We start from the raw sequence: 20072 nt of genomic DNA, 5'->3' as shown, positions 1-20072 counted from the left end.
TCCCATCATTTGGGAGTGAGAATGAGTAACAATCACTCAAAATTGGCAGGCTGTAGAAGAATAAATGTATAAGCATACATAAATTTATATCTTAAATTTATTAAAACTTCCCTCATGAATTAAATTTGCGAGAAATATTATGCGTTTAAGACTATCTGGCAAAGATGTGCACCAAATTTGTAGGGGTGACCATTGCCTCCCATGCTCCCCCCTTGATGGCGCCACAGTCTTCGTCAACTGAACTGTTTTGTTTGTTTGTTTTGTTTTTTAACATAACTTGGGTCGATCACTGTAAGATATTTTTCATTCCCATAAGATAATATACTCTGAAGCATACATTGAGAGCCCCCAATTTTTTTTCTCAACGCTCAAGATTGTATCACAAATCTGGCTCATTACTGTCACCGCAGCTTCCTCTTTAATCCTGTCAAGATGACATCAGTGTTACCGAGGGAGGACTAAGGGGGAGCCGGCTAACGCCATTTTCACGCTCCGAGCAGTCACTCACCGTCTCGCGGAGCTGTCATCTGCACCACCGATTCATTTGTTCAGTCCGTCACGTGACGCCTCGGTCTGGGCAGTGACGCGGAGCTGCTGTTGGTATGGAACAGGACAGGATATTCACCTGAGCGGCTGCGGTTGGACTCAATGTTTTGACGTAAGGCTGCTAGGTGCTAGCATGTAGCTAACCGGACTGTAGCATTTGATGCAGTTAGGTCCAGCTAACCAAAAGACACCCAACCACTGGACGAGCCACTAGTTGGAATTTCTGTTTCTTCCTTCTTCATATTCTTCACAACCATAAGCTGTTGGTGACAGATAAAGGGGACAGCTCGGGGGAAACGAGAAGGGGACATTGGAACGACTCAGTGGAACTCCACTGGCAACGAATGTCCCACAGAACGGTAAGAATGGCTCCGAGTATTTATTGGGCGGCACTCATCGGCTAATTAACACATCTCCCTTACATACAACGTTCAGAATGTGATTTTAAACCATTTTCTCAGCGAACACATATTTGAAATCAAAGCGTGTAAATAAACTGAACAGCGGCGTTTCAGGGAATGTGCTGGCTGTAATGTGTTCAGTGTTTACGTTGATGCCAGGAATTAGACGCCACAAGCAATTATCAATGAACGCTAGCTCGGGAGTTTGCTCTGTGGTTCGACAGGAAAGTACTGGCCTACTAGTTCTTCTGGTTAATCCACTTGGAAGTGAACAAATAAGAGCACGGGCCGGAGAGACGTTTGCCTATCAGCTTCTGAAAACGCCTGAAAAAAAAAAGTCTCTATGTCTTTTGCATCTCATTGATATTCAGAAGAGATTGAGAAGTGTCGGGCAAGAGACAGTGGATCTCAGTGTGTAGCTCACAGCTGGGAGACCAGGAAGACCTGAAGGTGTCTGCTGTGGATGTTTCACATTTCAGGGCTCGTGCTGATCCACAGCGAAGTTTCATTGTTTTCACAGTGATACTCCCACTCCCACAGGTCCACTGCCACACCTGGACAATTATACCGTCTGAGTCAACGTCTTCTGACGGAACAGAGTCATGGTGACGCTCAGGATGTACTGCAAGATTTTCAATGCACTGTTTAAGTGTCATTTTGTTAGCGGAGTGGCATAATTTGCCAAAATCATATATTTTTTTTCAAATTAGGCAATTATGATACTAGGCTAACGATTTGATGACTTGGCACATGTGCTCTTGTAAATAGTTTATTTTTAATGCAAATGTACAGAGAACCTCTGTGAGACACGGGCTGGTATAAGATTCTCGCATTGACCAAAAAGTTAAATGTATAACATGGCTTAAGTGTAAATATTTTAATCAGTAAAGAGTTGTTCAAATTTGACGCTGAAATTATGTTACATTGACTAGGACAGTTATAGTTACTGGACTGGACTAGTCATTCAGAACACTTTCACACTAGAGCCACAGTTACCCACTAGCAGCGACATGTCCATACACCCAACACATTGGCAGGCAACTTGAGGGTAGGAATTGAACCCACAACTTTTCCGATTGCAAGATATGATGCCTATTTACCAGTTAAAGATGTTTTTTAAAAAATGATGATTTTAGGAGGTTAATTAGATTGGCCTGGAGTTAGACACTTTATAGACATAAACCAGGATTTAAAATTGCCTTAATAAGAGAGATGACACTACTTTAGTTGCCAAACTCTGAATGTTTTTCATGACCAGAGATATTTTTAAACTGCAGAATCTTTCTTTCTTGTAGAAATAAAAAAAAAAGTAGATTATAAAAATCTTCTTTCTGGCTTCTGACCAGCAGTGCACAGCAACAGATGGGGTAGGGGCACTGCTTGTCCTCCTCCAAGCCCCAGGCAGCCAGAGAACACTCTGATCATGGTGGTGTTTCCCCGTAGTTGTTGTTTTTTTCGGAAACACAACCTTTATGTACCTCGATACAAGTCAACAGTTCATGTCTGTTGTGGATCAAAGTCTAACTTTCCATCAACTCTCGCCAGCTGGAAAGAAAAACCAGGAGAACACAAAACAGCAAAAAAACTGAAGACCAGTTTGGACTGATTTACAGTTTCAAATTTCTTAAACCACTCTGATCGATGAGTTTTAGAGACATTATTTTCCATGATAATAGTTAAGTGTTGGTGGAGGAATGAGTTTGATCACCAAGTGGATTTCTTCCAGAGTCGATGAGCTGGAGCTCCAGCTGATGTAAACGATTTGATGTAAGAAAATTACAGACATCATCTTCATATAACTGCTGCGCAAAGATGGTGTCTTCAGTCAGAGGCTTTTTCAGAACCACTGTAACACAGACCACTTCAGGAGATCTTTCCTGCCCTGAGCCATCAGCATCGACATCAACTCTTATTAAAATGAGGCGTTACTTCATTAATGCTAGAGGGGAAATAAGTGTATTTTTGAATTGCAAATGATTTGCAAATATTTCTGAACAATAAATTGACCCAGAAATTATTATGCTAAACTATAATATCATTGTTCTGAGACCATTTTCAAATGATATATTGACAATCACATAATAATACAAGTTTGCCTTCTTAAGGACCAATAAACTTACATTTTTGTTAAGAACCAGAACAGATTTTAAATATCCAAAAACAAAACACAACCAAAATCAATAAATTAAAACAAAATTAAGAACCACACACAACCAAAACCATTAAGAAACTAGATTATGAAGTTTCTGTAAACATAATTTCCCTTCAAAAGATATTAATCACCTGAATGGAGATTATTTATCTCATTTTTAGTAATTTTAAATTATCATGCAATAATCAATGGCTTAGCTGTTGTAGGCGTGACTAGGACATTGCAGAAAACCTTCAAACTTGAACTTCATCATATTTAAACACCGGTGTTTAATTTGTGCTGTGAGCAGTTCTATAGTGCTATACAGGACAACAGCAAGTACAGAGTATAAAAACTATTTAAGGTTCAGTTTTTATCGCCATGGACTCGTACTGTCAGTCAGATCTGAACTTCTGTTGCCTCTATTTGCAAAGTTTTGTTTTTAAACAGTTTAAAACGTCATTTAAAAAGATGGTCATCGCTGCATGTTCATATGAGAAATAGTTACTGTTATTATCAATGCTGTTGCTATTTAATTAAGTTATCAATTATTACTGATATATTGATTTATAAAGAATTTTAACATGTTAAAAATGATTGATGCTTGCTCAAAATGACATGAAAATATGAATGAATGTGTTGTATCAGTTATAGATATGGATATAGAAAATCCTGAGTAAGAGACTGTTAACACAGTTAACATGAATAGTAATTTATTGGTTGATTCTGTAGATGTGAGGGGTGGGTGAAATAAGTTTATAGTTCTACCAACTCCTTTGAATGTGTAAACATAATTTACTACTGTTTCTAAATTTATTTTGCTTTTTATTCATTTATTATACTCATTCAATAAAATCAAAGTTAGTGTTTACATCAGATAATAGTCCTGCTGTGACTTGTAATATGCAAAAGCCCATCTTCTGAGCTGATGAACAACTTTCTAATTAAGTAGAAGATTTTTAAAAAACTTCTAAGTTGCATTTTCTCATTCAGCTGCACAAACATTTCTGAAACCCTTTCAGTTCCAAAGAAAAAAAAAAAATCAGCTTGATCTTAATGTAAATATTTTGGGGGCTCTAGTTGGTTTCTCCTCGCTTCACAAACCCCGTTTACCACCGGCTGCTTCTGCGCCCGTCCGTCCCCCTAACAACAATACGCATGCAGTGTCAGCTTCCAACTTCCTGTGGATCTGATAGGCTGCAGGCCGGTTGCCGTGTCACATGGAGCGATCGGAGCTGCAGGCTTTCCTCGCTGCGTCCGCCTGGTTTGGTTTGCAGCTCGCCGTCTTCTCTCTTGTGCGTTAGCTGACATCCGAAATGTGTGTGGCGGCTCAGGAAGAACTCGACGTCTCCACCTGGACCTGCAGAAGCGTTTGCACAAAGGTGGGCCGGCTGCTTCGTAACGCTATCGGGGAAACGAACAACGATACACACACAGGAGTTTCATTTGTGTATTTAACCACATGGTGCTTTTCTAATCATTCAGCTGAAATCAGTGGAGTTTGTCTGCTGTGCTTAAAGAGGTTTATTTAGTAGCTCGCTATAAGTTCTACAAAGCACTCCACTATAATCCTCTTACCCGCAGTGTGTGTGTGTGTGTGCATAAAGAATAGAAAGCAAAGAAGCAGCATTGTGGAGAAGTCTAAAGTATGTGAGCAGAGGTTATTGAAAGCTGTCACTAATTAAATCTGCATGCTAAGAGCATATACCAACTGATTGCTGTAGAACTTTGTTAATCAATCAAATGTTATTTGTATAGCACATTTCAGCAGCAAGGCATTTCAAAGTGCTTTACATCATATCAAACACAGAAACACAAAGTCATCAAGTGGGGAGTTCTTGCTTTTGCATCCATAGAAGGTTTACCTGTTACACTCCTACTGTGTTATATGGAACAAAATACCTGTTGGTATTTTTATTCCCCCTCACGCTCACAATCACACAGTTTAAAACGATGTAAACAGCCTTTCAACGGGCTTCCTGTGTCACCTCTTTCATGGAATTTCGAGCTGGGACTCCGTCGTCCCTCACGGATTTTTGTGCAATTTTATGGTACTTTATTATATCATTATGAGGCGTTGTTTATTCCAGGAAATGTTTAAGCAGGCAGCACATTTGCCTCATTATTTGTGTCAGATGTTTGGAGGTTTTTATATGCAACAGTCCATCCTTTGTATCACTTATCTGTAAATCAAACCCAGATCACGGCCCTCAGAACCGTCAGCAGACAGCCGTCTGGTTTGAACCGGGTCCTCCAACAGCACCAGAGACACCAGGATGCTGCTGCTCTCAAACGGAGCACTGTCCAACACGTTCTATTGGATAATGTTTCACAGGCCAAGACTATGTGAAGCGTACGGAGAAGGATTCATGACCTTCAAATTACCATATAAATCAAATCTGAAAATTGTGCGATTCTCATCAACAGTGAGTCGTACCTCGCAGAGAAACTGTCTGTTGAAATTACAGCTGCAATAACTCTACCGGTAGAGACTGAATGGTTGCCCATTCCTTGCAACATTGCTCAGGGTTAGAGTGTCCGTGAACTATTTTCAAAGTTTTGCTTCACTTTTTCTCCTTTTTCTTTTTTCTTTGTAAAGTCTGGCTGACTTCTGTCTGTTGGACAGATGGAAATAAATATTGATTATTGAATATCGGTCCAGTATTACTTGTAGGACCGATCCTGAAATACCAAAAATACCAATGTGTAACATGGGATGATTCTAGGGCTGGATGATGTATGTTTTTATGAATGTTTCATATCGGCTAATATCAATAATTATCGATTAGTTTTTTTATTGTAAATATCTGAAACACTGCCAAACTGGTGGTGTGACGTTTCCTGTTTTATCCAGAGTTTTCATTCCAGATTGTTTTTTTAATTTTTATTTTTAAGCAGTTATCAGGTGGTGAAACCTGAACCCGCTGCTGCACAGGTTACTCAACAGGTCGTTGCTAGGCAACCAAGTACTGATGGAGTTGATGCCATCCACTTTTCTTATCTAGCCTTGAGAGGTTGAGCGGATAAACTCTTTCCTCTGCCTACATCTCCCAGAAAGGAGTGCAGTTCTGGATTGGAGTGCAGTGACTATTCTATCATATGTTTTATCTATTAATATCGATCATGTGTCTACCACCACATATATCGTTATTGATTTATTGTCCAGCTCCAGCTGATACTGATATAATGCTGTTATATTGTGCAACGCTACAGAAAAGTTACTTTTCTCTTTAACAACTTCCCCACTGAAGACTGTAGTGTAACTTGTATGCGCTCACACAAATTTTCAGTGGATCTCTGTTAATCTCGACCACATCAGGTCCTTTAGTAAGGGATGTATTACACACTATTATTATTATAATACAATGTTTTTGCGCTAAATTGCTGTTTTTCTGTTGGAATGATGCGGTTTTGCAAGTTAGTAACCACATCTTTTGTCTTTTCTTTTTATTGTCACTGAAATGTGCAGGATGCGTGAGGACATGTCCACCATGGTGTGCGTGAAAGAGGAGGAGGACCCGGGGGAGAAACTGTCTCAGGATGAGATCATCTCCCGGACCAAGCAGGTGATCCAGGGCCTGGAAGCCCTGAAGCAGGAGCACCATTCCATCCTGGAGGGCCTGCTGGGCACGCTGCGCTGCCTGAAGCAGGATGAAGAGGGAGTCCTGGTGGAGGAGAAGTCACACATGATCCGGAAGTCCCTGGAAATGCTGGAGCTCGGTCTGAGCGAAGCTCAGGTAGGCAGAGTCGGCGCTTTGGCCGCTGATGAATGAGGAACCTTTAGAGATCCGGAGGATTTGATTGTTTTCAGGACTGGTGGAAATATTTCAGCTTGGGTGGGTAAAATTGCCAACATACTGTATATTATATACTGTTGTTCTCATGGAACCAACACTGGAATAAATGACACAAATAAATCCCTACTGACTGACTTATTTTGGGAGTTTATCGTGTTGTTTATCATTATTTGGATAATAATTAGTTTAGATCAGAGGTGTCCAAACTTTTTGCAACATTGAGAAGAAACTCGGCGTTGAAAGCATTGAGGGGCTTTTCCAACTTAAAGCATAAAAACATTGTGTTGTGGTTTTTATAAAGTTTTTTTGTCTGCTCTCCAATAAATTAAACAATACAATTTCAAACAACAAAAAAAGAGAACTTTTTTTAAAGGCTTTTTTTTTTCTAGTAAAATGTCGCTGGATGTTTATAGTCCTACTTACTATGTAATTATAATGGGGGAAAAAACAACAACCCACTACTATTAAAAAAAAACTTCTTTAACACTTTCCGACAAAGAAGAATTTAACTTTTCAGTTGGCGGCCACATGAAATTGTTTCAAGGGCCACAAATGACTCCGGGCCGCACTTTGGACACCTCAGCCCCTCCATGATATACGGCAGTGGCACCATCATGCTGTGATAATGCTATTCTTCCGCACAGACTGTTGTAAACATGTCTAAATTTGAAGATGTTTATAGGTATGAATATTAGACACTGAACATGTGGCAATGATACGGGAATTTTTTGTGTTTGGACCTGGCAGACTGCAGCAAACTGTTCATGTGTCGCAGGTTAAACGGAGACATTTTTAGACCAAACTGAATGAAAATGAGAAGTGAAGAACAAAAGCAGAAGTGCTCTTGATTTTCTTTTAAATCGCAACTTTCCTGTGCCAACTTGAGTCATAAATGAGTTGTTGTTCATGTTGCTGCCTCTCTTTAAGTCATCAGATAAAACTGCACAGCAGGAACACTCTGCAGACTCTAATTTACACCGTGTAGGTTTTCTTTAGTTTTGCGGCTTGGTATCACTAATGTCTCTGTGCAGCAAACTCATCATCTGCACACAGAGAAACCTCATTAAATTTGTACTTTAACTACAACATGAGAGTAAAGTTCTCAAAGCCAGCCACTGTCCCCCTTGGAAGAGGGCGAGTTTTCAGGCAAAAAAAAAAAAAATGGTTTTAGCTTTTTATAATAGATCAGTGATTGGTCCAAAAAACTGCAATGGTTGCAAACCTAGAGAGTATACATGTTCAGTTTTTATTCAAAGTTCAAAATCAATTACTTTAGCTCCCTTTCTTACAGACCGTGCAAGAAATAATGAGATTCTTCAGATATTCCTGATTATTGGAGGATCTGAAAAGATTATGCCAAGGCTGGACTGAAAACTAGTGCAGATAAGACGAGGAAATTCCAAGCATTATTGTATCGTTTATCACTCATCGTGAAATTTCTTCTTTAATTTATCGTTGTCACGTTAAGCTCCATATAGTGATGTTGGAGATGCTCCAAAACTGTCTGTGTTACCAGGATTGTTAGATTTAATATTTTCTTAATCAACCAATCAAGTTTGTTTGTATAACACATTTCAGCAACAAGGCAGTTCAAAGTGCTTTACATCATAAAAACACAATGTTTGATCAATGATGACATCAGTTAATGTGAACATTTGATTAAACGCAATTATGATTTGGAGTTTGATGTAAATCACACTTCTTTATATGACTGGTGTCCCAAAGAAGTGAATTAAAAATGGGAATGATTTTCCAAGAGCAGTGTGTCTGTGGCTACTGAACAGTTTCCTAAAAAAGAACTAATAAATCCTTCGTATCGTCACTTCTATCGTTATCACAGTGGCACCACAAAATATCTTGGTAAAACTTTTAAGTCCAGATCCCCGACACGGAATATGCTACTTCTTCCACACATCATGCACCGCGTTGAGTCGTGTTACCTGACCTGTGCTGGAACGTGTCTCTGCTCAGGTGATGATGGCGCTGTCCAGCCACCTGAGCTCCGTTGAGTCAGAGAAGCAAAAGCTGCGGGCGCAGGTACGCAGGCTGTGCCAGGAGAACCAGTGGCTGAGGGACGAGCTGGCGGGAACGCAGCAGAAACTGCAGAAGAGCGAGCAGAGCGTAGCGCAGCTGGAGGAGGAGAAGAAGCACTTGGAGTTCATGAACCAGCTGAAAAAGTATGACGAGGACCTGTCCCCCTCGGTGAGTCCTCAGCTCCTGCTGTACGAGAGTTCAGAGCGTCATCTGCAAAGAAATGGATCCATTTTTTGAGTTAGAAAGCTTCAATCAAGCCACATTTAATGGATCAGTGTTCGACTAGTCATATTGAGTCTGACTGTATGAAAACCCTAATAGCAAATAATTTCACCTAAAATGTAAAACATGTTAAGTTGGTTTTGTTTAAAGGGGCAATATTATGTAAAATTGACTTTTTGAGCTTTATTTACATCATGTTATAATGTGATTCCCTCATCAAAAGCAAACCTGGAGTGTTGCTTTGATTCTTTCATGCATATTTGAGAAATCCTCTAGTCACCATGGCAACAATTCAACTCTCCAAAACACCTGGGTGGACCTAGCACCACCTTTGAGGTGAAGCTTGTCCTCAGAGCTGCAGTTTCTAGACGTCAGAGCTTCCTCCTCAGAGCAGCCAGCAGCAATTCTCAAACACCTGGTAGAACTTCAAATTCAAGCCAGTCAATTACAAAATACAAATTGTTTTAAGTTATATTTGATATACACTGTATATGGCATTTTTTTAACAACTGAAGGTAACATATTTAGTTGATTGTACTATAAAATGGTGATATGTGGGAAATACGTAAAACTATGTAAATCCTCTCTTCTTGAATAAGACAGAATTTTCAAATGTTGGTGCTCCAATTATCAGTTTGATATGAAAATCGTTTAAGAATGTTTTGCTTTCCTAATGAATTGTGTTGTGTGTAGAAATCCAGAGTTCAGAATGGCCGCTTTGAAACTTAACTTGTTCCTGTTTTTAGACAAAGACTTGACGTTCTCTTCTCCTTTTTAAAAAAATCTGTCCATTTTTATCCTTCTTTTAACAAATCAGGAAGAGAAGGAGTGTGACTCCAGTAAAGAGACCTTGGATGACCTCTTCCCAGATGACCAGGATGACCAAGCTCCAGGCAGTAAGTGCTTTCATCTGCTCTCTATATAGAAACATAATACTGTGCAAAAGTATAGTATGGTGCATGTGGTTTTTTTTTTACAAGTTAAAATCTGAAAATCTTTGATAACCTTTAATGACACCCAGAGCAATTTTTGAATAAATATACATATATATACATAAAGTGATTGAATAAATATACACATGAGCTCAACAACAAAGATGTTTAGTTTTTAATGTCCTATTAACATTTTATGCAAAAAAAGGGATTTTTTTTTCTCTTGTTTTTAAAGCTTCAATATCTAATGTGTTAATTTTGATTCATTAATTACATAAAGTCCTAGCCCTATTTTATGCATATCAAATGTATTTATTTGACTGAAAGTGGTACGTGGTTTAAACACGTTAATTAAGGACGGAAACCTAGAAATGTGAAGAAGGTGGGGAGAATCACACAGTTAAAGGAAAATAAATCAAGATAAATAAAATGGAGTTGAGTGTGGAGCCATTACATAGGCTTGCTTATGCAAAAACATGCAACACCTGCTTCTTTCAACATCCACTGATTCCATAATATCAGTTGAAATGCTACTGTTTGTGTCTGATATAAACAGACTTTGGATTCAAACACCACCTGCAGAGGGACCTGGTTATTTATATTGCATTTATGAACATTAAGTCGACAAGCACCGTGTCTGTTCACTTCACTGCTTTCCAAAAGTGGAGGAAAAAACGACAAAAATAAATTGGTATCATGAATTTGAAATAAAATATGTAAAATGTATGAAGAGACAGGATGTCTGTGTTGTGGTGAAGAAAATGGGCCTTATTATTCTTCTTCTTTCAGTGACTGAGGCGCCTGAGGCTCTCAGTGTCGGTACGCGGTGGATCTGGGGCGAGTTGTGGAGAAGATTCGATTTAGCTGAGCTCTGAGCTTGTTCAGACAGTTTTTATTAAACTGCAGTCAACAAAGACAGGAACAATGGGGATGACAGCCCTGCATTCACTGAAATCAGCTCACAGCTTAAAGGCCCATTTTTGCCCATAATTACAATAAAATACACCGCAGTTTTCCGTAACTTGAATAAAACAGTGGAGAGGTATTTAAAGCAGTGCAATGCAACTGCAAGTGGTGTAACTGATGATTCTCTTGTTCGCCTTTAAAAGTGACGTTTCAAGTTCCAGCTTTGATTTTATTAAATGATGCAAGAGTAACAATAACAATATACTGACGCATTTTACTGCGAGAGCTTGGGAATAAACCGAAGAGCAGTTTCTGATCTAATTGAAAACGTCCTCATTTTAGCAAGATTAAAAAATTTGCTATAACTAGATTCACATCTCATTAAAACCAAAACATATCCTCTTTTGAACAAGAAAGGTGGTAACAGTAAAACAGCAACACCTCCTGGGATTTTTAGAAGTAGAGGACACTGGGTGAGGAGGAGGAGAGTCGTAGCGAGCCCATCTATGCCTTTTTAACAAGTCGTAATCTGTCAGAGCAGCACATCTTTTTCTCATTATAATGAGATAGAAATATATAAAATTCATCTCGTTAAAATGAGAAACTTTCTTGTTTAAGGAGATCCATCCATTGTCTTTACACGCTTGTCCCTAGTGGGCTCATGAGGGGTTCTGGTGGCTATCTCCAGTGGTCAAAGGGTGAGAGGTGGGGTCACCCTGGACAGGTCATCAGTCCATCACAGGGCAACACAGAGAAAGACTGGGAAAAAATCTAAACTCTTGTCTTTCTCCTTTTTGTGTGGTGTTTAAATGTTTTATGTCGTTTGACCCTGACACAATCATGCACACACACACACACACACCCAAACACACACACACACACCCACACACACACACACACACACACACCTACCTACCTATGACAACGCTCTTGTTTTTGAACTATGGGAGGAAGCCAGAGTACCCAGAGAAAACCCGCCATTCCACAGGGAGAACATGCAGAAAGACCCCCGTACCAGTTCCTGAAGATGAATTTTATATTTCGTTTTAGAGAGATGAGTTTTATGTCTCGTTTTAACAAGAAACTTTTTTGTTTTAACAAGAAATGCTCGTTTTAACAAGAAACTAACCTTAGTGAGGTGAGTTATATCTTCTTTTAACAAAAAAACTAGTTGTTGTTTTTTTTTTTATTGTCCCGTAAGGGGTCTTTTTGTGGGCTCTAGTGTCCCTTTTTCAAAGTAGGCTGACAGGAAAGGGGGAAGGAGAGGGGGGAAGATATGCGGTAAACGTTGTCGGGTCCGGGAGTCGAACCCGCGACAGCCGCGTCGAGGCCACGTTGCCTCTGAATGTGGGTCGCGCTAACCCCTCCGCCACGACGGCACGCCCCCACAAAAACTAGTTTTAACAAGATGAGTTTTATATTTCATTTTCACGAGATGAGTTTTATATCTCACTAAAACTGGACTTTTTGGTTAAACCTGAAAAGTTTCTTGTCTTAATGTGTTTTGCTATAACAAGAAAGTTTCCTCATTAAACTCATCCGTAACGATACCAGTGAAAAAAATCTAGAGATTTTTGGTTGTCATCTTGTATTTCAGCGATGTGTTTGTGTTTGTGCGTGCAGTGCAGCCAGCTCACGGTAGCGCAGCGGCTGCAGCTGCCCAGCAGGGCGGCTATGAGATCCCAGCCCGCCTCAGGACCCTCCACAACCTGGTGATCCAGTACGCGTCCCAGGGGAGGTACGAGGTGGCCGTGCCGCTCTGCAAGCAGGCACTGGAAGACCTGGAAAAGACCTCTGGACACGACCACCCAGACGTAGCCACCATGCTCAACATCCTGGCGCTTGTTTATAGGTAAGGGAGTTCAGCTTTCACTACATGACAGTAGTGTTTGGAGTTCTCATTCATTTTCTCTTGTCTTAACATGTTTTCGATAAGTAGCAGAGTTGGACATTTTATCTTAAAATGTGTTAAAAAAAGTTTTGTGCGAAGGCTGCAGAGGTTCACAGACCACAAGTCTTTGAAAAAGACCTACCTAACAAATCCTTTTCTCCTTTTACAAGAGAGAAAATGACCACACACACATACTGTATATCAATAAGCATTTAATTAAAACAGGCTCAATAATTCCTATTTGCATGATTCATTGTTTTTGCTTTTCTCTCTTTCTGCCATAAACCAGATGATAAAAGTCTTCAGTTTGGTGCTTTGGTCTCAGCTAGCCCTTTGTTTGAAGGACAGTTTTGTTACAGAGATTTCATAATTCATTTTTATTTGTTGTTTCTGTTTTGCTTATTTATATTGGATATTTAAAATGTCTTTCAGTTCCAGTGTTAAATGTTCATTAGAACTAATGTGTTTTTGCATTAGCATTATATTGCTTAAAAATGGTCTCAGAACAACAATAACATTGTTTATCGCAATAACTTCTGGGACAATTTTTCGTCTACAAAAATTTGTTATTGTGACAGGCTGACCAATTGGCCTGTGTATGAGCTGCAAGCGCTGCTGGATAAAAATTCTGGGGCGGACTAAATGCTGGAGTGGAGTGCTTCTGTTCTTATATCAGATTTTAGATGATGTCCAATATTATCCGTTTTTTCCCTGATATTGGACTGATTTCCGATACTGATATCGGACTGGGACACACCTACTTGTAACATTACTATTCTTTGAAATGTTTAGCTTGGATTCTCATTGCCTCGCGTTCAGATGCGAGGCAACGAGAATCTGAAAGACAGCTTTACACTAGCAAAAATGGAAGTATCTAGCTCTTCCACCAGATGGGTGGAAATTAATACTAATAATACATTTTATATTTCACACTTCTCGAAGTACTTGAGTACCTCTCTAAGTACTCAAATACAAACTACATTCCTAAGATACCAGGAACAAGAATGGCACAGAAGAATTGCACAACAATTTTTCCTGGATTGTTGTTGGATGTTTTCTTGCTTGAAGCCCAACTTGTTAGCTCACTTATACATCACTTCAGAAAACAAAGAATTACCTTGCTTTGTGTATTTATGTCCCACTCTTTATTCCTGTCTCTAAGGGATCAGAACAAATACAAGGAAGCAGCCAACCTACTAAATGATGCTCTGGCCATCAGAGAGAAGACTCTTGGCAGAGACCATCCAGCTGTAAGTACATCTGCCTGCATAGAGTACTAGGGAATACTCATACTGTCATTTGGTTTGTAAAAATATTTGTGAACAGAGCTGATGGCCTAGAAAAACCTTTTAGAAGTAAAATGACTGATGGCAGATGAAACAGATACCTGATTCATGTTGTGGCAAACAGTTGCTCAACTGAGCGTAAAGACCGAGGATGTAGAAATAAAGCTATCCTGCGTTTAGAGAGCTCATGACTTTGTTTTTTGGCTTGTTATAGTCCGGTTGACTACAGTGAAATATATTTGTAGTGAAATGTTGCATTTATAAACAAATATTACAAAAGAAAAAACAAAAAAAACTGCTCCATAGAGTCAGTGACTGTCGATGGTTGAAATTAATTTTGAAGTAAAAGTTGCCTTGAATTGAATTGAAATGCCTCAATATCGAATTTTGTGTTCCTCTAGCATTAGGTTAACTTTGGGATAATCAAAGTTAACCTAATGCAAATGACATTACTTTTTGTGTTCCTATATTGATTTCATCTTATTATATAAAAGACCCAAAGATTTGAGTGTCTGTTTTTGCTGAATACATAAATGTAAAAGTTAGAAATTTACTTTGTCAGACACATAGATGCATTTTATGTTGTCACACAAAACACATTACACAGTATGACTGCACTATGTCTTGACCTGCTCCCAATGGAAAACCACAAAGAACCACCAACAGATAAACAATGCTGCCATTACCCTCACTTTTCACAATAGATGTAATTGGATGGTATTAAAACGCCTTAACCCATATAAAATGCATTTCTTTCTGGTTATAACTCAATAAGTTGGTATTTCAAACAAGTGATTTACGCATCGATTTCCTTCTGTTTGTACATTTCAAAGTGAGCATTAGCAGGTGGACTAACTATGTTAACCCCAGCAGGACAGTGTATTTCCTGTTTGGAGCCTCATCACTCTTCAGTTTATCAAACTGAGTAAGCCCTCCACTCCTCTCCTCTCCTCCAATCTGCCATTAGGCCCTGATTGTGTTTTTCTATAAGTGATAGTTTTCCTTTTACATCTTGAACAAGCTAAATGTGACTCATCTGTGATATCATTTTTTTTTTTTTTAGAAATCTGCTTTTCTGTTTGCTAAGATTTTAACACTTATACGTTTAGACTTAATTAGATGGCCTCACATTAAACCAGTCAAGCTAATTATCCAGCTAACCCAGAATTAAAAGCTGAGAAAAACAACTTAGTTCTTAGAAGAGATGTAAAATCAACCAAGCTCCTGGCAAATCGTTGGTAATGGGAGACTGTTCTACAGTTTAATACCTTTAGCTGAAAGAACTAAGTCTAATAATAATAATAATAATAATACATTTTATTTGTAGGTGCCTTTCTTGACACTCAAGGTCACCTTACATAATTTATATTAAGTTATAGAGATCTTTAACGTATTGGATCTTTCTATGATCAATCCACCATTGCATTTGTATCTTTTTGTATCAGCTCCTACAGCCACATCACACCTTTTCTTCTCCTCACGTCTTTCCTCTTTTTGTCTAATGGTCCTCACAACGTAGTCTAAATTAAGTTGCAACAACACACCTCCAGCGGCCTCCCTTTTTCTGAGTAAATACAGGTTCAATCAACTTGATTTGGATCATAATACTGGTCACCACAATCACTTCCTGATTGTATGATGTCATTTATGAGGCACCTCACTTTCCCCCTTGTCAATTACTCGTGTCGAATCGGTTGCACTACACTGGTGTGGTGGTGATTGAGTTGTTTGTGGAGAAATTTGATCAAACATTTAAAAACATTGTAAGATAATGAATGCTTTGTGTCCTTGGTAGGTGGCGGCTACCCTCAATAACCTGGCTGTCTTGTATGGGAAGAGAGGGAAGTACAAGGAGGCAGAACCTCTCTGCAAGAGGGCGCTGGAGATCAGAGAAAAGGTACGTCCGCCGTCAGTGGGGTTAATTTAAGATCATGTGCTAACGAACCACAAGTCATTGAAAAAAAGGACTTGTCCTTGGACAAGGGAACACATTCACAGAATATTTTCCGTCTTTGACGGGGTTGTTTTAAACAGTGAAGGAAAAATCTGAAGACCATCCATCATTTTTGCAGATTACAGTTCACCCCCCTAACCACTTGGTGCACATGCACAGACATTTTGAACTTTACATTGTGTACATTGCCGAGGTAACTATATAGATTCATAAAACTATCTCTATTAGAGTATCATGTCTGACCTGGACTCTAACCTTAATTCATCTCGCTTTCTGGGAGCTGACAGCGCGTTGAAGAGTTATAGACAGGATGCTTTGGAGCGCATCCTGCATGATTTTGTACCGCTGCCTCTCGTTCAGAGGGTTATGTCGACTTTTGATCTCTTCAACTGGAGAAATGTTCCCCGATTTCAAAACTTTGGCTGAGACGACACTTGTAATTTCAGTCTCCAGATCAAAATCAAAATCTTGAGACATTTGATGCAATTCGTGTCCATGCTCATAATTTCATTGTTTCTATGTTTTTACTGGGACCAGTCAGCGGTTTTTAGTCAGAGCGGAAAAAATGCTTCATGCATTCATGGCAAAAAGTGGATTCTCTATTCATTTTGTTGAATGTTAAAATGAAATGTAATTTAATATTTCATTGTCATGATTTTACAATATGACAAAAATTGACAGATTTTCTTTGCTTGTCAAAATGATGAACAATGAAAAAGTCTAGCGCAACTTCTGCCTGGGACAAAGCATGTTAATATAACGTATGTATGAATGTATGTTAGGTGCCAAGCCAAAGTGTTTTTACGATCCAGTCACTATAAATTTAAGTATATATATATATATATTTTTTTTTTACCCCTCCAGGGGGTCATTTTGTGGGCTCTAGTGTCCCTTATGTAATAGTAGGCTGACAGGAAACGGGGAAGGAGAGGGGGGGAAGACATGCGGCAAATGTCGTCGGGTCCGGGAGTCAAACCCGCGACGGCCGCGTCGAGGACTCGAGGCCTCCAAATACGGGTCGCGCTAACCGCTACGCCACCACGGCACGCCCCAAATTTAAGTATATTTTACTGGGATTTTATGTTGTTGCGTTTCCAGTGACCACATAAATTGGAATTACAAAAATAAATTTGCTTAATGGAAATGTGGACATTTTGAAAATAAAAAAATATATAATTTTTTTTTTATAAAAACATTTTTGCTGTAGGGTGAGGTAATTTTTCAGCTGTACCAACATTTATGTATGTCGCAAAACTGCATAGGAACACTTTTTGGATCATACAAGTCACATGATTAACAGCTGGATGTTACTACTGCCGAAAAAAACGACAGGAAGTCGTACTAGGATAATGACGCGGCTTGTTTTTAATGACTTAATCAGTGAACACACTTGTTCATGTGTGATTTTAAATACTTTTCTTACTTAATGAAAACGCACCAATTGCGTTTCCATTCAAACACAGAACATCAAAAAAGTTTTGTGTACATTTGTTTTGGAAACACAGCTTGTGATAGATGTTCCATAAAGCAGTGAGTTATTGCGCACACTAAGAGAGAGAGACTGAGAGGTCAGCTTGAGTTGAGATTGAGGAATTTTTGCTCTTCTGCTGCTTTTACTGAGAGAATATTCTCTCCCACGCTGTTCAATTTGCTGCAGCTTTCCTGAGTTGTCAGTGCAGTGTTATGAGTCCTGCAGAGCTGATGACTCTGAAGCGCTTTTGCAGAAGCTCAGGAAAATTCGGCTTCTGCCTGACTTTATGAATAGCAGGAAAGTCGAACTTTAAAGTGGGAGATTTCTTTTTTCTTTTCTTAAAGAAATGGCAAATAGACCCCAAAACTGTTCAGAGCATTTCTAGTTTTATTATATGTACAGTAGCGCCCATATTTGTTTATGTTTGTATGAGCTGATGCTATGCCTTTCTACATCCACACAGTAACTGATAGGGAATAAATAGAGTAGAATGTTGAAATATTTAAAAAATATATAATGTATGACTTCTCAGATTCTATCTGTATATTAAGATAGTGTCTTATCATCTATAAAAAGATGTTAACTTCTCCCCATTAAACCCATTAGTGAAAGTGGCTGATATTTACTTAAAGACACAATGAAAATCTGTTGTAAAGATTGAAGACTTAAAACAGATACTTAGTTTTGTCTGTAGTCTTTTATAACAATGTCCTAACTCCTCTGAGTAATTATTATATTGTCTAATTTGAAGTATTCAATATATTATATTTGATATCACTGCTAATTGTTATCAAAAGAATAGGAAAGAACAATTTCTCAATTTAAAATATTGTATTTTAAATTGTACCAACTATTAAATTCATGCCATTATTCTTTTCGACAAGAAAATAATGTTTGATATTTTTCTGTTGAAAGAACAGAGACAGTAGGTAAATAGTAAATAGGTGTATAAATATGCATTGAGGTCCTGGTTCAGTACGTCCCTGGGTTTTAAATTTACACTTCTGTATGCTTTTGTTTCACTTCTATCTATAGAAACAATTTTTACTTTGCTCAGCAGTAAACAAAGAGTTTTTCAAATTTGTGAAAATAGTTACATTTTATTAATTTTTGAAAACTTTGAAGAGTGGCTGATAAAGATGTCTCTACAGAGTTGGTTTGAATATTTCTAATCAATTAAGGATAATCAGGTATAACCAATAACTGGATAAATTATGTGACAGTAAAATATTGTGTATAATTCTTTTTTTGTTATTTTTGAAGGAGATTGCACTGATGGTTGATTATAAGACACGCTTACACCACTTTGTAGTTGTATGATAATATGTGTCATATGTGTACGAGTTGTCCCTGAATGCACCTTAGAGGTTCGGCTATTATAATGTTAAGTCTCTCTAGACAGTTGAATGCTACTAGATGCAGCAAGTTTTATATGTTCTTATATTTTCAGTCTGATTAGTAATCTGTTCACTCAGAATATATAAAATTAGTAAACTTGTTCAAATTTGAGAGGAAGTATCGATATATTAAGTAGTGTTTTCTTTTAGCATACTGGCAAAAAATCTACCAGATTTATATGGACTCAATGTATTGGAGTTGAGTACATTATCTTTATAGTTTTGTTTTATAAGTATATCAATAATGTGAGCTGTAAGTGGATAACTTCTTCTATGACGCCTACAGGCATATTAAGTCACATCTATAAATGGAAGTGAGAACTGATCTTGCCTCTTGAAAGCATTTCCCATTTTTCATTGGAACATTTGAGCCTCTTCCTGAATGAACTGCCAAGGGATGTGGTGAAAGGAGAGTGCTAGAGGTTGGGATAAATGACGTGAGGATACGGGATCCAGCACTTCTGTATCACAGGAGGAAGTGTTAGCGGTCAGGACTAAGTTAATAGTGCTAATAAATTTTCTACATCAGAACCACCATGTGGGTTACAGACACTGAAGTGTGTCCACAGTGGGTTGCAAAGCAATCCAGCAGGGTTGAGGCTTTCCACAGACTGGCTCAGTAAACTAACAGCAAACACCAAAGTGGAAAAATAACTTGCTAGCGTGAGGGTTTATTGCCTATCTTGTCTCTGTTTTTATGAGCAACGCAACGCTGAGGGTTGCTGTTTCCTTTTACAAACAGCCGTGTGACACATCCTTCCTCTTTCCTTTATAATTTCTCTGCTTGGTGACCCTGTTGACCCTGCCAGCTATGCTGCTCAGCCAGACTCAGAACACACCTTCTGCGATGATGTCAAACTGCCTCGGATGATCCTAACAGAGATTCTCTGATCAGAATCTTGTAGCCAGTTTCAGACTACAGCAAGGGTCTCAAACTCCAGTCCTCAAGGGCCGCTGTTCTGCAGTTTTTAAATGTGCCACAGGTACAAAACACTGGAATGAAATGGCTTAATTACCTCCTCCTTGTGTAGATCAGTTCTCCAGAGTCTTGCTAATGACCTAATTATTCTATTCAGGTGTGGTGCAGCAAAGGCACATCTAAAA

The 20072-nt window shown here is 38.7% G+C and overlaps 2 protein-coding genes across 8 annotated transcripts in view; both read left to right on the top strand.

The window, feature by feature from the left end:
- The window catches only part of LOC116708618 (MAP/microtubule affinity-regulating kinase 3-like), a gene marked incomplete at its 5' end in the record, with an annotated part of 485947 nt that overhangs the window by 67650 nt on the left and 398225 nt on the right, over nt 1–20072 (top strand). The window lies entirely within an intron of this gene.
- klc1a (kinesin light chain 1a) overlaps nt 414–20072 on the top strand; it is a 39557-nt gene continuing 19898 nt past the window's right edge. Inside the window, exons 1-7 of one of the 7 annotated variants that reach the window (XM_032546505.1) lie at nt 414–905; nt 6548–6815; nt 8847–9077; nt 9949–10027; nt 12593–12821; nt 14023–14110; nt 15942–16043. In XM_032546505.1, coding sequence (XP_032402396.1) covers nt 6549–6815; nt 8847–9077; nt 9949–10027; nt 12593–12821; nt 14023–14110; nt 15942–16043 — 996 coding nt within the window. In that variant the 5' untranslated portion in view covers nt 414–905; nt 6548. Of the gene's footprint in view, nt 906–4330; nt 4461–6547; nt 6816–8846; nt 9078–9948; nt 10028–12592; nt 12822–14022; nt 14111–15941; nt 16044–20072 lie in introns of those variants that run through there. The other 6 variants (XR_004336718.1, XM_032546503.1, XM_032546506.1 and 3 more) reach the window with 6 other exon arrangements.

The sequence above is a fragment of the Xiphophorus hellerii genome, chromosome 19 (genome assembly GCF_003331165.1).
Source record: "Xiphophorus hellerii strain 12219 chromosome 19, Xiphophorus_hellerii-4.1, whole genome shotgun sequence".
NCBI lineage: Eukaryota > Metazoa > Chordata > Actinopteri > Cyprinodontiformes > Poeciliidae > Xiphophorus > Xiphophorus hellerii.
This window is presented reverse-complemented; position numbering and strand designations above follow the sequence as displayed.